Source organism: Aphelocoma coerulescens, chromosome 1, assembly GCF_041296385.1.
Source record: "Aphelocoma coerulescens isolate FSJ_1873_10779 chromosome 1, UR_Acoe_1.0, whole genome shotgun sequence".
Classification (NCBI taxonomy): domain Eukaryota; kingdom Metazoa; phylum Chordata; class Aves; order Passeriformes; family Corvidae; genus Aphelocoma; species Aphelocoma coerulescens.
Window position 1 is genome coordinate 33699265 of NC_091013.1, and position 17409 is coordinate 33716673.

General features: G+C 39.3%; 1 protein-coding gene across 3 annotated transcripts in view; it reads right to left on the reverse strand.

Moving 5' to 3' along the window:
- HERC2 (HECT and RLD domain containing E3 ubiquitin protein ligase 2) overlaps positions 1-17409 on the reverse strand; it is a 114862-nt gene that overhangs the window by 34298 nt on the left and 63155 nt on the right. For all 3 annotated transcript variants that reach the window (XM_069006311.1, XM_069006295.1, XM_069006302.1), the window contains exons 51-61: positions 7751-7859; positions 7475-7614; positions 5835-6025; positions 4617-4722; positions 4365-4456; positions 3658-3833; positions 3055-3166; positions 2671-2752; positions 2429-2572; positions 1757-1847; positions 187-364 (exon numbers count right to left, since the gene is read on the reverse strand). In XM_069006311.1, the coding sequence (XP_068862412.1) occupies positions 187-364; positions 1757-1847; positions 2429-2572; positions 2671-2752; positions 3055-3166; positions 3658-3833; positions 4365-4456; positions 4617-4722; positions 5835-6025; positions 7475-7614; positions 7751-7859 (1421 nt within the window). The remainder of the gene's footprint in view (positions 1-186; positions 365-1756; positions 1848-2428; positions 2573-2670; positions 2753-3054; positions 3167-3657; positions 3834-4364; positions 4457-4616; positions 4723-5834; positions 6026-7474; positions 7615-7750; positions 7860-17409) is intronic.

Genomic DNA, 17409 nt, shown 5'->3' on the forward strand with positions numbered 1-17409 from the left:
AAGAGACTGGATCTTTTTGGCCTTTCTGAAATAGCTTTACTTTCACTAGAAGTACGTGTGCCAAAACCTAACTTAGATCACGCCAAAACATACTGCCTTCATGGTTTTTGTTACTTTAGCTTTATGCTGCTCTCATTTGTTAAAACTCATTTGCATTCCATCAAAAACAAGAAACGCTGATTTTACCATCTTAGGCTTCAGCTGTGTGGTATTATCTCCATGTCCTAGTCTTCCATACTCTCCAAGCCCCCATGTATACAGTTCACCACTAGAGGTAATAGCAGCACTGTGGGAACTGCCACAGGCAATATCACGGATGCGTTTGGTTTTCAACGCTTCTATCAGCCTGGGTTTATCACAGTTCCTAGAGAAAACAAGCAACAAATCCATTGTGTTCATCATAAAACAGCTACACAAATACTCCAACTGTTGTAATATAAATCGTGCAATAACTAACAGTAATCTCAAAATAAAGTAAGATACAGCACTCTGATTCCAAGATGTACTCTTTAGCAGCACCATAAATCCAAAGTTTACGCTGTACTTTAAGTTTAATGTACTTAAAAGTTTATTTAAAGAATATTTTACATATATGCTGCAAAACTTACATGAGAAATTCAAAATATCAATGTGATGTATCAATTAAACAGCCTATAATAGAAAATGAAAACCAATTTTCTGTCACTGCCCAAAGTTAAGTGATTTATTAGCAGTGGACAGACAGTAATCGAGATGACACTTCCATCCCAACTTTGCTCTTCATGATAGAGAAACCAGAACTAGAATTTACTGTTAAGCTTCTATGTGAGTACTGGAAACATTTATTCTTCATGTGATTACAATGTTCTCTTAATTCCAAAAAGAGATTCAACTCAAGATTTTCTAATATTGTCTGTACCAGGACCACTATTAAGATTCCATAAAATTATGCATAGCCTCTAGAAATATTGCTACTATGAAATGCCCAAGACCTCCAATTCTCACTTTCAATAAAATTACATAAAACATGAGGCAGTTGAACAATAAACAGTAATACTGCTCTTATGTGGACTTCCCTTTTCATTAGCCTGACCCAACCTTATGAACATTTATTTGTTGTAATATATTAACCATCTGAATTAACTTTTTAGGTATTATGGGCAGGTCCTCAAAATATATCAGAATGGCAAAAATGTTTACCCATGGGCTTTGTTTATCAGGGGTTTTTCTTTCAAAATATTATTCTGTGGGTAAATACAAAGTAAAATCTGAGATAATTCAAATTTTTCCCAAAGCTGTCCAGCAGAAGATTAAACTAGGTATTACTGAAAAGTGTAAGAAGTTTATTTCTGGCTACCAAGTCTGTGAACCAAAGTCTAAAGAAAAGGGCTATAAAATGACAAGCTTAAATTATGAACTGTTACAGCTCAGGAGTGTAAAATTGCTACGGTTTTACTCCTCAAGGCACCTCTGAAAACCATACCTTATTAAAAGTAACCAAAAAATATATGTCAAAAATATGGAATTTCATCAGTGACATTTTAAAATACTAGCCAACATTTTATCCACTAGGTATCTTTCCAAGTCTTATATTAATTGAACACCTCCTTTTGCTACAAATGCTGCACCAGCATATACTGTGTAAAAAACCATCTTCTTACAACACATTTTATTATTCCTACTGTATTAAAAATACTGTTGTTGTCAATAGTGGTGGTCAGCTGTAACATTCAACACAAATCTTCTACTGAAATACAGACAAATTTGGCAACCTTACATTCGACTGAAGTGACCAAGTTTTCCATCATCTCCTTCACCCCACGAAAATACCTTTCCATCAACAGTTAATGCCATAGCATGCCGGCCACCTAAAATTGTAAACATAAATTTACATTTTTGAGCTATCAAGCAGGCAGCAGGTCTAGCAACAATTTGACATTGCTGTACTTCTACACTGCCACTGTACAAGCCCTTCAGCCCCACAGATATTACTTATTTTCTTTGGAGCTTTTATGTGATTTACTTTAAAATAAAAAACTTCTGTGACAGTAGGTCTCCTGGCACATTAAAAAAAACTAACAAACCAATAATCACTCAATTTTTTATTTTCAGAGTTGCAAGAAAAAATAATGAGAAAAAACAAACTCACCATTTAGAAATACTAAAAATGAAAACACTTTCTTTCAATCAAATGGAAACACCAAAGTTATCAAAGTTAACTTCCAGCAGACAAGAAAACTTGTATGGTCTAAATTCACAGATTTTAGTAACAGAACCATTAAATTTAATCTAACATTGTATACAACAGACAGAATTCAATAACCTGTATTTATTTTTTAAAAAGAATCTGATATGCTAGGGCATTACAGCACTCAAGAAAATTGCAAAGCAACTATTTTCAGGCTTAATATGTTACGTTTCTGTGTATAAGGGTAGCAATAGTCAGTACCTGAGTGAACAGCCACCTTCTTTACCACATAGTTGCTGAGAGCTGTAATCTGGCGGGGAATAGGCACAGTTCCACTAGATATTCCTAAACCCAGCCTTCCATTTGTGGCTTCTCCACAGGCATACACTTTACCCTCTACAGTCACTAGAATGAAGAAAAAGGTTTGAAATACCATTAGTGTTTCACAACTCAAAATCTCTTTCTGGCCTTAAATAACTATATTTATTTTAAACTTATGTTACCTGCAAAAAGGCTTTTTGATCCTCCAGCTACTTGTACAACATTCAAGGCAGACAGGGTTTCAGAAAAGGAAGGGACTTTTATCTAGAGCAGATGGGAAGTAAAAATCATTACAATACACTTTAATGTTTTACACTCTAAAAAGAAGAGCTCTTAACAATACACCAGTTAATCTAACAGATATTTTCAGATGCTTCACACATGCCAATTAATACACACCAGGCAAAAGACAAAAACCAATGAAAAACAATTTAATACTACTCTTTGTAGCTTTCAGTAATAAACTGTAAAATTCTAATAAAGTCTGAATTAATTTTAAGTTGTGTGACTCATACATTTTATTTTTCGCTGTTTCTCTTTGGTACTGAAGTATGAAAACAACATACCTTGGAACCTTTTAGCCCTCCCAACTGGTCTTTGTCATTCAGTCCCCAAACAAAAACTTTGGTTCTTATTGTAGCTGCTGATTCAAGCCCAGCTGCCTTCTTTCTAACAAGACTGAACAAATTGAGAAAAGAAAACAGTCAGTTTAGCAAACAGCATGTTGTAGCATAGGCACCTTTTTACTGTATTTATTGATTTTTACAGTTTGGAATAGCTTCAGGACTCAAGCTACACTACCACAGTTAAAAAAAAAAACCAAACCAGCAACAAAAATCCAGAACGTTTCGCTGAGCAGTGGTAAATACACGTGCCACATATCAAATACAAGCACATCAAGTTTTTAGCTCAGTTTCCAGCCCCAAGTATACTGCAAAAGGGGATGAGTCATACAAAATGTTACACCTCACCAGTGTGATCATCTCAGAGAACTTATTTACTGACAAAGGATCTACTTACAATTCCAGTAAACTAAGATACCAATTTCTCTTTACTATCATTCAACCTAATTAAGGTGTTCTTCCTACAGTCATCTCCAGAGTCATAAGAATATACAGATACTAAGATTCTTTACCTTTTCCCTCTCCTCCACCACTGCAGTTACCTACCTCCCAGTGTTAGCTTTATCATCATCCTCTTCCTCATTATCAGAAGCCAGGAAAGGGACAGCAGCCAGATCTTCATCCTCAGCACGTATACGTCCTAGTATGCTGAGACCATGTATTTTGCAATCAATCCCAGAGCTTCTGCACTGCTTGATTGCAATCTCAATATATCTGTGGTACTGAAAAGAAAAACACTCTATTGACATCTTTTGGGTTCTATGTAACTTCATAAAACATAGGAAAGAATTAGAACTTTTGCTTGACTTTGTCACTTTAACAAAATGAATCTGTCACCTTAAATACTTGTCATTTCAGCTCTAAATAATTCATACTTTGTCATTAGCATAAGGCCTCACTTATTTGAATACGATTTCACTCCCAGTCTCATGGAATTCATTATGTATTTCTCCTTGCTGTAACTGCTATCCAAAATTACCCCCAAAATTTATTGGAATGTCTTACTGGTTCACAGGTATATTGATTTACATAAAACCCTCTAAAATATATCAGTCTATTATAGCATTACATTGTGATTATGGTAAAACTTTTCAGAATAATTAACTTTACTTACTTGCCAGAAATACTGACAAGTTAAAAGGAAAAATAAAATACCAGGTTCTAGTGATCACAACAATGCTCTTCATCCACCTCTTGCAGCACAACATTTTTCTGTTGCACACAAGAGTAATTCTCACACAGACTTCACTTACTTCAGTACAGTCACTGAGCAGAGGCACTGTGGTGTCTGTAGGATTTATATTGATTGTCTTTAGCTCTATAAGGTTATTTAAGGAATTACCCCCTAGAAAACAAAACACAGAATGAAAAACTTTTAGGATATGGTGTTTGTTTCACAGGCACTGTGCATGTTAAACAGAAGACTATGTTAACAGAAACCAGGTAAATACCTACTGTTGAGTGCAAGGAAAATTTTTTTGACTTCTCAGAGAACATACACATACCTGAAACTACAACTAAAGAGGGCATGTAGCTGCTGTCTGCAGGGTCCACGATCATCTTTAGTCTGTGAACAAGAACATCTGGAAAAATCTCCAAGCGAATCCAGTGCTAGTAGAAACAAAGAATTTCATTTTTAGAGGGTTATTCTTACGACCACCATATGGTTAACAAGAATATATATGTGAAGTTTTTGAAGAAAGCATGAAAAGTATTTCTGAACTGTACAGAGCAGCTGCAATATATGGAAACTAGCCAAAGGGAAATAACCTTGTGAACTTCTTGCTTGTCCTACCTCCAATTACAAGAGAAATAGTTGTAGCAAACAATTTATTTCAGCCAAGACCAACACCATTGAGAACACACAAAGGACAGTGCCACTGGAGGTTAAGAAATAGGACATAATTCTTAGGTTACAGTCTGTAGAAAAACTGGAGGAAGAGTACTTGGGAATATTCTCAGCATGGCCATCAACAGAGCATCAAAACACACTGGACAGATGTCCAGCTGCAAATCCTTGTGCCTAGGCTGGTCACAAAACACTGCTGGAGGCCAATAAAACTGGTAAACCATAAACTGAGGAAAAATGCCTTCCATAAATTATCTGGATGCAGGAGTCAAACGTACATTAAGCAACTTTGCCAATGACTCTAAACCAGGCAAAGCTGTTGACTCCCTCCAAGACAGAGAGGCCTTGATAGACTAGAGAGTTCAGTAATCACCAACAGCATGAAATTTAACTAGGGCAAGTGTGGCACTCTACATCTGGGATGGGGTAATCCTGCTTATACTTACAGACTGGGGGATGAGAGGCTGGAGAGCAGCCCCACAGAAAGAGAGCTGGAGGTTCTAGTGGATGAACAGCTGGACATGGGTCACCAGTGTGCACTCTGAGTCCAGAAAGCTAACTGCATCCTGGGCTGCATCAAAAGAGCAGTGACCAGCAAGTCAAGGAATGGGATTCGTCCCCTCTATTCTGCTCTTGTGACACCCCACCTGGAATGCTGCTGGACCCCACCTCTGGGGTACTCAGCACAAAAAGAACTCATGGACCTGGTAGAGTGGGTCAGAAGAGGGACACAAAGACAATCAGAGAGATGGGGCATCTTTCCTACAAAGACAGGCTGAGAGTTGGTGTTGCCAGCCTGCAGAAGGGAAGGCTCTGGGGAGATCCTCTTAAGCATGAAGCATGCCAGAATAAAGCATTTAGGGCTTGAAGTTACCTTTCCCTGTGAACCAGAAGACTGCCAGCACTGCTCACTACCATCAATAAGACGTGAAGCCTGATTCACAGAGGATGAGACGTTCAAATTCTTGACTATCCTGGACCAATCATCCAGTAACATTCCCCGCTGGCTACTGTGCCGTCTCTTCAGCTGCTTTCCAGAACGCCCACTGAACACGGGAGACTGACCTGCATGGTTAAATGACACACTAAGCATGCATCTCTCAAAGAAAATTGCTTCTACAAAACCCATAAGCAAGGTGAAAGGAAGTATGACAAATCAAACATTTTCGGTATGTAGTCTACATTTAGAGCACAGAAGCATGTCACATCGGTACGGTGATACTATGTACTCGTACATAACACGCATCCTTAAAGGACATGGCTCCTTTTTGGAAAGGAATTTCAATTTTACAAGTTCTTGACTAGATAGCTACTTGAAAATGTCATTCCCTCTAAAATACAGATCAAAATCTATGATGATACGTAAATCAAAATACGAGCCCCACAGCACATGAATTTTTTAGAGCATTATAACATACGAAAAATATGCAACTAAACCTCAACAAAAATCCCCTGCCAAAGAATAGAAATAGGTAAACTAGAACACTGGAAAATTCAAATCTTGCTCCAGAAGGAGGTGATTTAGTGAGATATAGATTTCCTCCCTGCTAAAACCTCACTTCCACTTCCCTTCACTGATTTTGTAGCATCTAGAAATCTTGACTAAAAGACTATTGTAATTCCTCTGCCCTATACAGGGCAAGGGGAAGGATTACAGATTTACATCATAATAGTTGCACAACCATATCAACTGACTTACTAAAGGAATGTCTTTCTTGCCCTTTAGACAAACCATCATACACACGCAATCCACGTTCATGATCTCTAGGGGGAATCAGTTTTATTCATTTTCCAAAACAATTAGACTGGTAATGTGTAAATACAAAGAAATTTAGTCCAGAAGTCCACATCACCTTGCAAATACTAGGGATAAGATTAATTTTTAGGCAGGCGGATGGAAAACAAATTAAAGGAAATGTCAGGTAAGTTTTGCATAACATTGCAAAGCCCAAAGCTTTTGGAGCTAAAACGGCTGTACCTGTTCTTGTCCTTGAAAAAAAAAAGTCTGATTATGAGTCTTTTAAAAGGCTTCCCTTTCCCACCATACTCCTCTGGAGCCACCACATCAGAGGAAATGAGGCGACAGCCACCACATACTGACAGGCAAAAAGAGCAACTGAGGCATAAGAAGGCATCTTAGGTATTTCCAACTGCCCCTGGCACCATGAGGATTCCATTCATCTACATCTAGGCTGACAGCAAAAGTCAGGAGGATTAGAAAATTGCACATTTTGCCCTTGGTGTAGGTAAAAATGCCATTCTGATATGTAGAGTTACTGTCACATAGATATTTTTTAAACTTTTTAACACTATAGAAAAGGCTTAGGGGTTAATGTTTTGTCATAGTCCATCACATGCAATTGTAGCAGTGCTATAAATGTTTAGTTGTTTAGGGGGTCAGTCCCAACACTAATTTCATATTAGGGAGCTGAAATTTAAAACTGTTTTTTTTAAAAAAACAACTTAAATGCATTTTAAATTAATCTAAGAAACACTTGAGACTGCAAAACTCACCTGGTTCATTTATTCTGCCAAAAGTATGTCGGGTGTTATGCTTCCTGGTTTTAAAACACGTTTCACAGAAGTCAAAATCATCACAGTTTCTGCATTTGAATCTAGGCCCATTAATAGGAAACATCTGACAGCCATCACACCTGATTTGACAAGAGAAGAACAAATCAATATATACATGGTACAAGTTAATTGTGACACGAGACAAGGTAACAGAATCAAGACAACAAGATAAAGGATAACCCATATACACTAAGAAAAAAGTAAATCATCACTTACGTGACTCCAGGATGAATGCTGGGGACCAATTCCATTTCTGACAACAAGCCAGTCCAATGTGATTGTTGAGGAAAGTCTACAATAACATCTTTTCCATTGGCACTAAATGCTGTGACAAAAACATGGAGAAAATACAAGGTGTTGCAAATCTCTATAAAATGAAGCTGAAACTGCTTAGAGTAGTATTCCATTTGAATTCCTCTACTCTGATTTTTTCTTTATTTTTTTTAGAAATGGTTCCAAGCAAGGACATACTTCTAAGCACAAATACAGTATGACCAAAATCTGTACCTCTTCAAAGAACCTGTGTCCCACAGATCTCTTCAATACCATCCTTTACAGCCTGACACTAGTCCATCCCACTTTCTCCTCACTTCCTTATGAAGGCTTCAAATTAGAATTACTTCTTAAAGGAAAACCATTCATGGTTCATCCAAAGTGTAAAAGAAAACTACAACAGGAAGCTGCACAGATGCTTAAAGACTTTTACTGTATGTGCGATACCTAGGTTTTAACTTTTGTATTTTTTCAAATTCTGTACTGCTTAGAATGTAACTCTGAGGTTTCTTGTAGCTTGCTAATTTCTGCTCACTTGTGCTAGGCAGACATAACAAAGCCTCTCTGGGCCTGCTCTCCAAGGTCACCCGGGCCATCCTAGGCCCAAAAAGTATAATCCAAAGAGCTTCTAAGGGGGGCAAACAGAGGGGAAATTACATCATTGAACTGAAGCTTTAATGGGAGAATTAACCCTGCTATGTAAATGAACCAAACCTATAAAGGTGTGAAGAACTCGTGACCTGTCATCCATCTTGGGATCCATTTTTGGCAATAGCCTGCGGCTCCCAGGGTGTACCTTTGAAGGCCTTTCAAATAAATACCTATTTTATTCTTTTACTCCTGTTCAGTCTCTGTGTCTAGGACGCCTGATAAGGCATTGTGAGGAATGAGACAACTCTTTGTAGAAATTAAAACAATTTATTAATAACAGAAAAAAATTGAAAAATTGCAAAAAAAAAAACTAACAAAATATAAAAATTTGGGATCCAGATGGCTCGAGAGATATGCCCCAGGAGCGCAGGGATTCAGGAACTTTAGGCTTAAGACAGCTCTGAACCTCAGGTAGAGAAAAAAAATAAACTTGCAGTTTAGGCTGGTCAAAAAGAAATCTATTTCTAAAAAGCCCCTAGAAAGGGGTAGGCTTCTCCAGCACTGCCTTAGCAAGCTGGAGAGGAAGGGAAAATGAGACCACGTGTCTTTCTTTTTCTTTCTTTTATAGCTTTTGCTCCGCCCACAGTCCGCCCACAGCCCACCCCTTTGGTTCAAGGTGATTGGTGCTCTCCCTTTGACAGACCACCTCTGTCCACCAATGGCTCCTCCTGGTCAGAGGGGTGATATCAGTTGAGATAAGGGTCATGTGCTTATGGGGGGCTGGGCTGTTTGTTGCAACTGGGGTTTTTTTAAAATCTGCCTTGAAACCAAGATACAAGTAAAACATAAAAAAAAATACATCCAACACATCTTAAAACACTTGTAAAGGTATACAGTAAACACAGGAAGATCATAAAAACTTGATTAGTGTACCTGGACTGATGGATTGCTTTAACATTCAATTTAAAAATATTAAGCTCAAATTAATTAAGGCACTTAATATGCAAAGACCAAGCACAAATAGGGATTTCATGTATGACAAGTCCCCCCTTTTTCTCTTATGTTCACATCTTTGGTCTTTGCATTTAAGTGGAGGTGGATAACTCTTCAGGGATAGATTCAAGCTCTTTAAAACTGTCCCACACTTGCTGGGCAATTTTTCTCTCCTTTCTAGTTTTCTTATTGTTACTATTATTGATATGCATAATCTTTTGAGCGAATGGTGGACGCTGCTGTTGTCCTTGAAGATCCTGGATCAGTGGCATGCTTTGGACGACAGTGGTGATTAGACGGATGAAACAAGGGATTAAACAAGGGAGAAAAATAAGTCCTGTAAGGGAAAGTCCAACAATAATTAAAGCTTTCTTCCACCATTGTCCTTGGCCAGTAGAGGTCTTGTGGTGCTTCCCAGAAGTGGGGTTGTATACTTGCTGCTGTAATCCAGTACTTGGAAATTTGTGGCAGGACAGAATATGGATTTCCTTGATCCCAGCACTGCCAGAGTTTTTTAACAGGATTCAAAATGCAGTTTTTGTTTTTAACCTTTTCTGCAGACCAGAATACATCTGGTTCTTGAGGTATCCACCAATGTTTTTGCCCATCAGTTACCAGGTACCTTTTGCATATTGTCTCACCAACTTCTTCTAAAAATTTTCTTCCTTTCCTCCAGATGCATTCTTCTCCAATAACAGTATTGCTTAGCAGCCAGGTTTCATTGTCATGTCTGGTTGTGGGGGAGAGATTACTCAGTCGGAGCAAATCGGGGGGTCCAAGACTGACTCCCCGCCAAGGCCAACTCTCCGATTCTAAAGTTCCTCCGCACACCCAGCAATTTGTTAAATTTAGCTGTTGTCCAATCCTTTCTGCCAGGTCAATAAACAAGTTTTTCCTTGACATCAAAGGATTGTTTTCTTTTTGTTTTTCCTTTTCTTCTATGACCACCTCTTGGATCAGGTCAGTGTCATAGGTCTTTCTTTTTAACAAATCTTCTGTCTTGGTTATGTATCTAAAATTGAAACAGAGCCAATCGTCTTGGGAGGGGCACTCTCCCTTCTGCTTATGTATTTGGGTGCCAATGTTTTTGCCAATCCAGTACTTGTGACCTTTTTCTGAGCAGATACTCAACCTTGTTATGTTATAACAAGATGGATTAACATAAGTATGTGCTCGGAAAAAGTGTCGAATTTGAAATGAGCCTCCTTCTGCCTGGTACACAGTCTTGTAACATCTGTTACAGCGGCTGTCGGCTGCTTGTGTAAAGGGAGGCCAGAGGACCCAGAGACAGATGACACTTAGTAGCAGGATGTTGCTCACTTTCCCCTTTTGGCATACCCAAGAGGAGCTGTCAGCATTTGGGTTGCCTCTGCTGGTGGGGGTTGTCATCTTTGCTTCTTTCGTCCTTTCTTTAGGCATCTCACCTTCAGATGGTTCTTCAGTGACCTCAGGCTTCTGGAAACTCATGGTTATTTTAGGGTTGGCCTTGTCAAAGATTAGAGTTATCGTGCCCATAATTTTGGAGTCTGATTGGACTGTTATTGGAAGAGAATGCTGGCTTCAAATGGAGCCTTACTATACAGTTGATGTGACAATATGGTTGTGTGAAGGCAGAATCTGTAAAAGGGAATAACAAAGAACAGAATTAACAGCAAAATATTTTCAACTTAGTTTAACAACTTGTAGCTAGCACTTATTACTGAGGTATAACTGGGGAAGAACTGGGAGTACAGGATTTTATTAACTTGGAGTGAGGGATGCTGAGTGGAGCTTTCAAACAGGGTGTTTAGTTTGATGGTTTGTCTGGAGGTTTCTTCTCTTCAATTGGTGGTGTTACTGGACCCTTCACCCTCTTGACATGCGTCCAGCCCTTTTCAAATGTCCGGACAGCTGTTTCAGTGGTTAGCTGGACCTGAAATGGACCTTCCCAGGATGGGGTTAATGACTTTTCTTTCCAGGATTTTATTAACACCCAGTCACCTGGATTGATGTGATGTAAATTAAAATCAAGTGGGGGAGTTTGTGGTAGAAAACCTCTTTCCCTTAGCAACTCTAGATTTTTGGCAATTATCTGTACATATTGTTGTACACTGGTGTTTCCACACTCTTTCACATTCAACTCTTGTGGTGTAGCAAGGTAGGGTAATCCATACAACATCTCATATGGTGAACAACCCAAATCAGATCTTGGCTGTGTCCTGATTCTAAGAAGAGCAAGTGGAAGGCATTTTACCCAGGTCCATTTTGTTTCCAGCATTAATTTTGTGAGGGTGTTCTTGATTGTCTGGTTCATCCGTTCCACTCTCCCAGAGCTCTGTGGATGCCACGGGGTGTGTAATCTCCAATTTGTTCCTAATTGCTGAGCCAATTGTTGTACAATTTGGGAGGTAAAATGAGTACCTCGATCTGAATCTATGCGGTGGACTATCCCATAACGGGGGATAATTTGCTCGAGGATCACCTTACTCACTGTCTGGGCTGTTGCATTGACAGTTGGAATAGCTTCCACCCAGTGGGTAAGGTGATCAACGATTACCAATAGGTATTTCCACCTCTGGACAGGAGGCATTTCTGTAAAGTCAATTTGAATGTTTTGGAAAGGCCTGATTGCTAATTCAATTCCTCCGCCAGTGTTCTTTTTCATTACCTTTTTGTTAACCTTTTGACAGATTACACAGTCCCGGGTTATTTGGTTGGCTATTTCATAAACACCAGTGCATCCAAAGGTTCTGAGATAGTGATCCGCCAGAGCCTTTGAACCCCAATGATTGCTTTGGTGAATATTTTGTAGAATTTCTCGGGTTAAATTTTTGTTTAAAATTTGGCGTTTATCTGGTAAATACCAGCGGCCTTGAGAATCCTCATTGGCACCAATTAAAACTAATTTCTCTTTTTCCTGATCAGTAAAAATGGGCGTGGGTAAAATGTTAGTTTGTGGAATAGTGTCAGATGTGGTGGTGTTAGTTGGAAGTTGGTTTACTTCCATCACTTTTACCTCTTCTTCCACTGCTGCTTCTTTTGCTGCCAAGTCTGCTAGGTTGTTCTCCCGAGCTTCCTTTGTGGTTCCTGATTGATGACCTGGAATATGCACCACTGAGATCACCTGAGGCAGTTGCAGTGCTTTTAGAATTTTTAGGATCAATTCCTTATGTAGGATATCTTTCCCTTTGGTGTTTAGGAACCCCCTTTCGGACCAGATTTTTCCAAAGGTGTGGACTACGCCATAAGCGTATCTGGAGTCAGTGTAAATGGTCCCGATGCTTCCTGCTAGTCGGTGGAGTGCTTTTTCTAGGGCATAGAGCTCACAGACCTGAGCTGACCAGGTTGGTGGCAATCTGCCCTTTTCTAGCACACACATTTGGTGTCCATCGACCACTGAATAGCCAGAGCATCGCTTTCCATCCACCACTCGAGATGACCCGTCAATGAAGAGGATTTCCCCTTCATTGAGGGGACAGTCCACCAGGTCCTCTCTGACTTTTGTTTGGATGTCAATTATTTCAATGCAATTGTGTTCAATTTCTTTTTCTGATGGGGTCCCATAAAGAAATTGAGCTGGATTTTGGTGTGTACACACAACTAACCTCAGGTGGTCCGAGTGCATGAGAATGGCTTCATATTTGACTATTCTTGGGTCAGTTAACCACTCTGCAGCCCTGTGAGCTAAAATGGTTTTGATTGAGTGTGGTGTATGCACTGTCAAGTCTCCACCAAAAATGAGTTTTTTACTCTCCGAGACCAGAACAGCTGCTGCGGCGATGGACTGGATGCAGACGGGCCATCCTCTGGACACTGGATCTAGTAATTTGGAAAGAAAAGCAACCGGCTTCCTGACTCCTCCCCACTCCTGGGTCAAGACGCCATAGGCAATTCCCTTCTCCACATTAACAAATAGATCGAAGGGTTTTTCTAGTGAAGGAAGGCTTAAAACAGGTGCTTTTGTTAATTTCTCTTTCAGATTTTGTAATTTTTGTGTGTCTGAATTAGTCCAATTAAAAGGTTCTTCTTCTATTAGTTTTTCATATAAAAATTTGGCAGATTGTGAATACTGATCAATCCACAGTCTGCAGTATCCAAATAAGCCTAATAATTGCCGGATTTCTCGTTTTGAAGTTGGAGGTGGTAGATTTAGGATTCCTTCTACTCTTTCAGCACTGAGTTTTTTTGTGCCATGGCCAATTAGATGTCCCAAATACTTCACCTCCTGTAGCACAAATTGTAATTTGGGTTTTGACACCCTCAGCCCGTTCCTCCCTAGAAAATTCAGTAACTGAATTGTAGCAGTTCTTACCGTAGACTCCTGTTCCCCAGAGAGGAGCAGGTCATCTACATACTGAGTTACCTGAATCCCTTCGGGTGGAGAAAAGGAACTTAGCAAATCTTCTAGCGCTTGGCCAAAGAGTGTGGGTGCCTCGGTGTACCCTTGAGGCAGGCGAGTCCAGCGCAGCTGCTGCCTCCGTCCAGTGTCTGGATCCTCCCAGGTAAATGCAAAGATGTCTCTGCAATGAGAATCTAGAGGACATGACCAGAAAGCATCTTTAAGGTCAATAACAGAGAACCAGGCATGTGCTGGGGGTACCCGACTCAGGAGTGTATAGGGGTCCTGCACCAGTGGGTACCTGGTTTGGACTCTCTTATTGACCTCACGCAGATCTTGTACAAGCCGGAATGACTTATCTGGTTTCTGGACAGCCAAAATTGGAGTGTTGTAACTGGATTTGCAGGTCTCAAGAATTCCATCTTGTAATAAGTCCATGATAACAGGCTTCAGGCCCTTTCTTTTGTCCTTGGAGAGGGGATATTGTGGTACACGTACTGGCTGGCTATTTGGGAGCAACTCAATTGTTAGAGGTGTGATGTCCATTTTTCCCCGGTTGCCAGGTTTGGCCCACACTACCGGGTCAATGTGTTGCTCATCTACTAAAGATAAAACAAACAATTTAGTGGTCATTTTTTCACCCTGCGGTACCACCCCAACCCTCAGAGGTATTTGGAAGTCACGTCCTAAAAGATTGATCCCAGCTTGAGGTAGGTATAGCACATCCCCTGTATGGGTACGTCCTTGTATGGAAAGGATTACATTTTTAATTACAGGAACAGCAAAGCTTTCACCATTAGCACCATATATATCTAATGTATCTTGAGAAATAAAACATCCTGGAGGTGTTTCAGTGACACAGGTTCTTTCAGCACCTGTGTCCACTAAAAACTCCACTTGTTGTCTCTGGGGTCCAGCTTCTAATTTTATCAAGGGCTCTTTAAGATGTTTTTGCCCCAGAGAATAAAGCCCCTGACCCCTTCAGTTGTTCAAAATTTGTCCCTCCATTTGAAGGACTCCTTGATCTCTCTGCTTTTTAAAACAGTACCACTGCCCGTGGCCTGTTTTATTACAGTATGTGCAAATTAACCTCTCAGGTCTTTGAACAATTGGGTTAGGTTGTTTATTGCAAACACAAACCTGTGGCTGTTGCTGAGAGCAGATTTGGGTTTGCTGTTGTGGGATGCCCCTTTGGGAAGTTCTTTGTGTAGGAGGGTTGTGGATTGGAGCATTAGTACTGTTATTCATTATTCGGCTTTTAGCCTTCATCCTCTCTTCATCCCTCCTAACAAAGACTTTTTGGGCTTCCTCCAGTAATTCATCTAGTTCCCTCTCTGGCCATTTTTCCAATTTTTCTAATTTTTTCCTGATGTCAGGCCAGGAGTGAAGCACAAAATGTACCTTTAGCATAGTTTTGCCTCCCTCACTGTCTAAGTCAATGACAGAATAAAGTTGAATGTTATTCCTTAACCGAGCCATCCAAGCTGTTGGGGACTCATCCTTTTCCTGTTCCCCACAAAATGCTTTTTTCATATTATTAACTCGAGGAACAGCTTCTCTAATCCCTTTTATAATTAAATTTCTGTAGTCTTTCATGTTCCTCCTGCCCTCTTCTGAATTTGGGTTCCATTCAGGGTCTGTCAGTGGTAATTTTTGTTCTCCAATTGGGCCTTGATTAGAATTATTTTCTCTGTCCCAGACTGTCACTCCTGCAGCTCTAATCAATTTTCTTTCCTCAATGGTGAATAAGGAGTGAAGGATGGATTGTATCTCTCCCCAATTATAAATATTAGGGCCGAGGAATTGATCAAATTGGTCAGCTAGACCAATGGGGTCAGCCATCAGGCTTTTCATTTCTTTTTTAAATTCCCGTACCTCAGATGAAGCTAGAGGTACAACTACATAACCAATTCCTCCTTGAGCATTTCCCATGGGTACCTCCCTAAGAGGTAAAATTTTAGACTCATGGGGAGTGCTAAGGCAGGTGGGACAGTCAGGTGTTTTAAATGATTTCTTTCTAGTGCAAGATGCTGGGCCATCCTGGCTAGAAGAAATCTTTTGTCCGGTTGTCTTTTTGTGAGAGCAGGAAGGAACAGAATTTTCTTTTTCACTTTCATTCTCATTTTCTGAGTCCCTTTCGATTGGGTGGCTTGATGAAGGAAAGACCCTTTCTTGTTCAATTTGGACCCTCCTTTCTGGAGGAGTTACTGGAGGAAGGTAGTCTAGGGGGTCCCACTTTGGTTTATTTAATTTAGGTTTTTGTTTTTCTTTCTGTTTGTGTTCTTCTGCAATGGAAAAAATTTGGTTTGAATTTTTATTAAGTCCAATTGAATTAGATTTAGTTTCCTCTTCCAATTCTATTTTTTTGCTTTGGTCTTCATTTTGTTTTTGCCAATAATTTAACCAAATTTTAGCATAGTCTAATTCATCAGAATGTTTTGGAGCTTTGTAATGTACATAAGAATGCAAAGCCTCACAAAGCCATTTTTCAGAAGACCCATACTTGGGCCATCTGAGTCCATCTTTGTTAATTTTATGTTTTGGCCACTTAAAAACACAGTACCTAATCATTTGACACTGGTCTTTTTCTTTAGTTAAAAGATTTTCTTCCCACTTTAGGAGCATTTGCCCTAACGGACTGTCTGGGAAGATTTTGTATTTCTTCATTAGGTCTTTCTTTTTGCTATTCGCTTGTCCCATTTTGTTACTGGGAAGCAAACAAGTAGCTAGTGCAGAAGAAAAAAAATTTTTTTTTTTTTTTTTTTTTTTCTAATTAAATAAACCAAAGTATTGTATTATATAAAACAATTAAAATATTGCATAAGGAAATAATATTACAAAATAACCTAAATTCAATACACTATCACAATAAAAAAAAAATGATAATAAAGTTATAAGCATAAAATACAATACAACTAATGTAGAGAAAAGCAAGCAGGGTTAGTAGATATATGATGGCGAATCTGTGGGAAAAAAATTAAATATGGCAGGCTGGTGAGAAACAAATATGGTGCAAGAAATATTAATTTTAATTATAAAAAGAATAATTAGTGAATATTTAAATTGGTTAAAGTATGACTGAAATTTAGATAGTTTTATACATATATACTTAAAATTTAAGAAACAAGAGTTGTCTTTATTAGCAAAGGAGAGATAGATTAAAATATTTATAACCAAATTAAAGGAAAAAGATTATAATGAATAACACAAGCAGTAATTCAAAATATCAAAGTAGTGTCTTATGATTAAAGCAGATAAAGCAAATTACAACTACAATCCAATAACCCAAACACTCCAAACTAACAGGAAGTATAAAGGTGCTAGATAGCACTGACCACAAGAGTGCAGCTAAAACAAGTTCACACATGCACTTAAAACGGCAAAGGGGTGCAGTTCAAATTAAAAGGACACAAAATGGCGGCCGACCACGTGGCGGCCAGAAATTTCAAAATGGCGGCCGACCACGCGGCGGCGCGAAATTTCAAAATGGCCGCCGACCACGCGGCGGCCCGAAATTTCAAAATGGCCGCCGACCACGCGGCGAAAAGAAAAAGAGAGGGGTTTAAAATGAGGTTTCTCCTCAGTTCTAGACCCGAGGAGACTGAGACACTAATAAAAATGAATTTGGGGCTGCGCACACCCCTAAAACGTGGAAACCTCCCCCCAGAAAGGCTGATCACCACACTCGATCTTCCCCTCT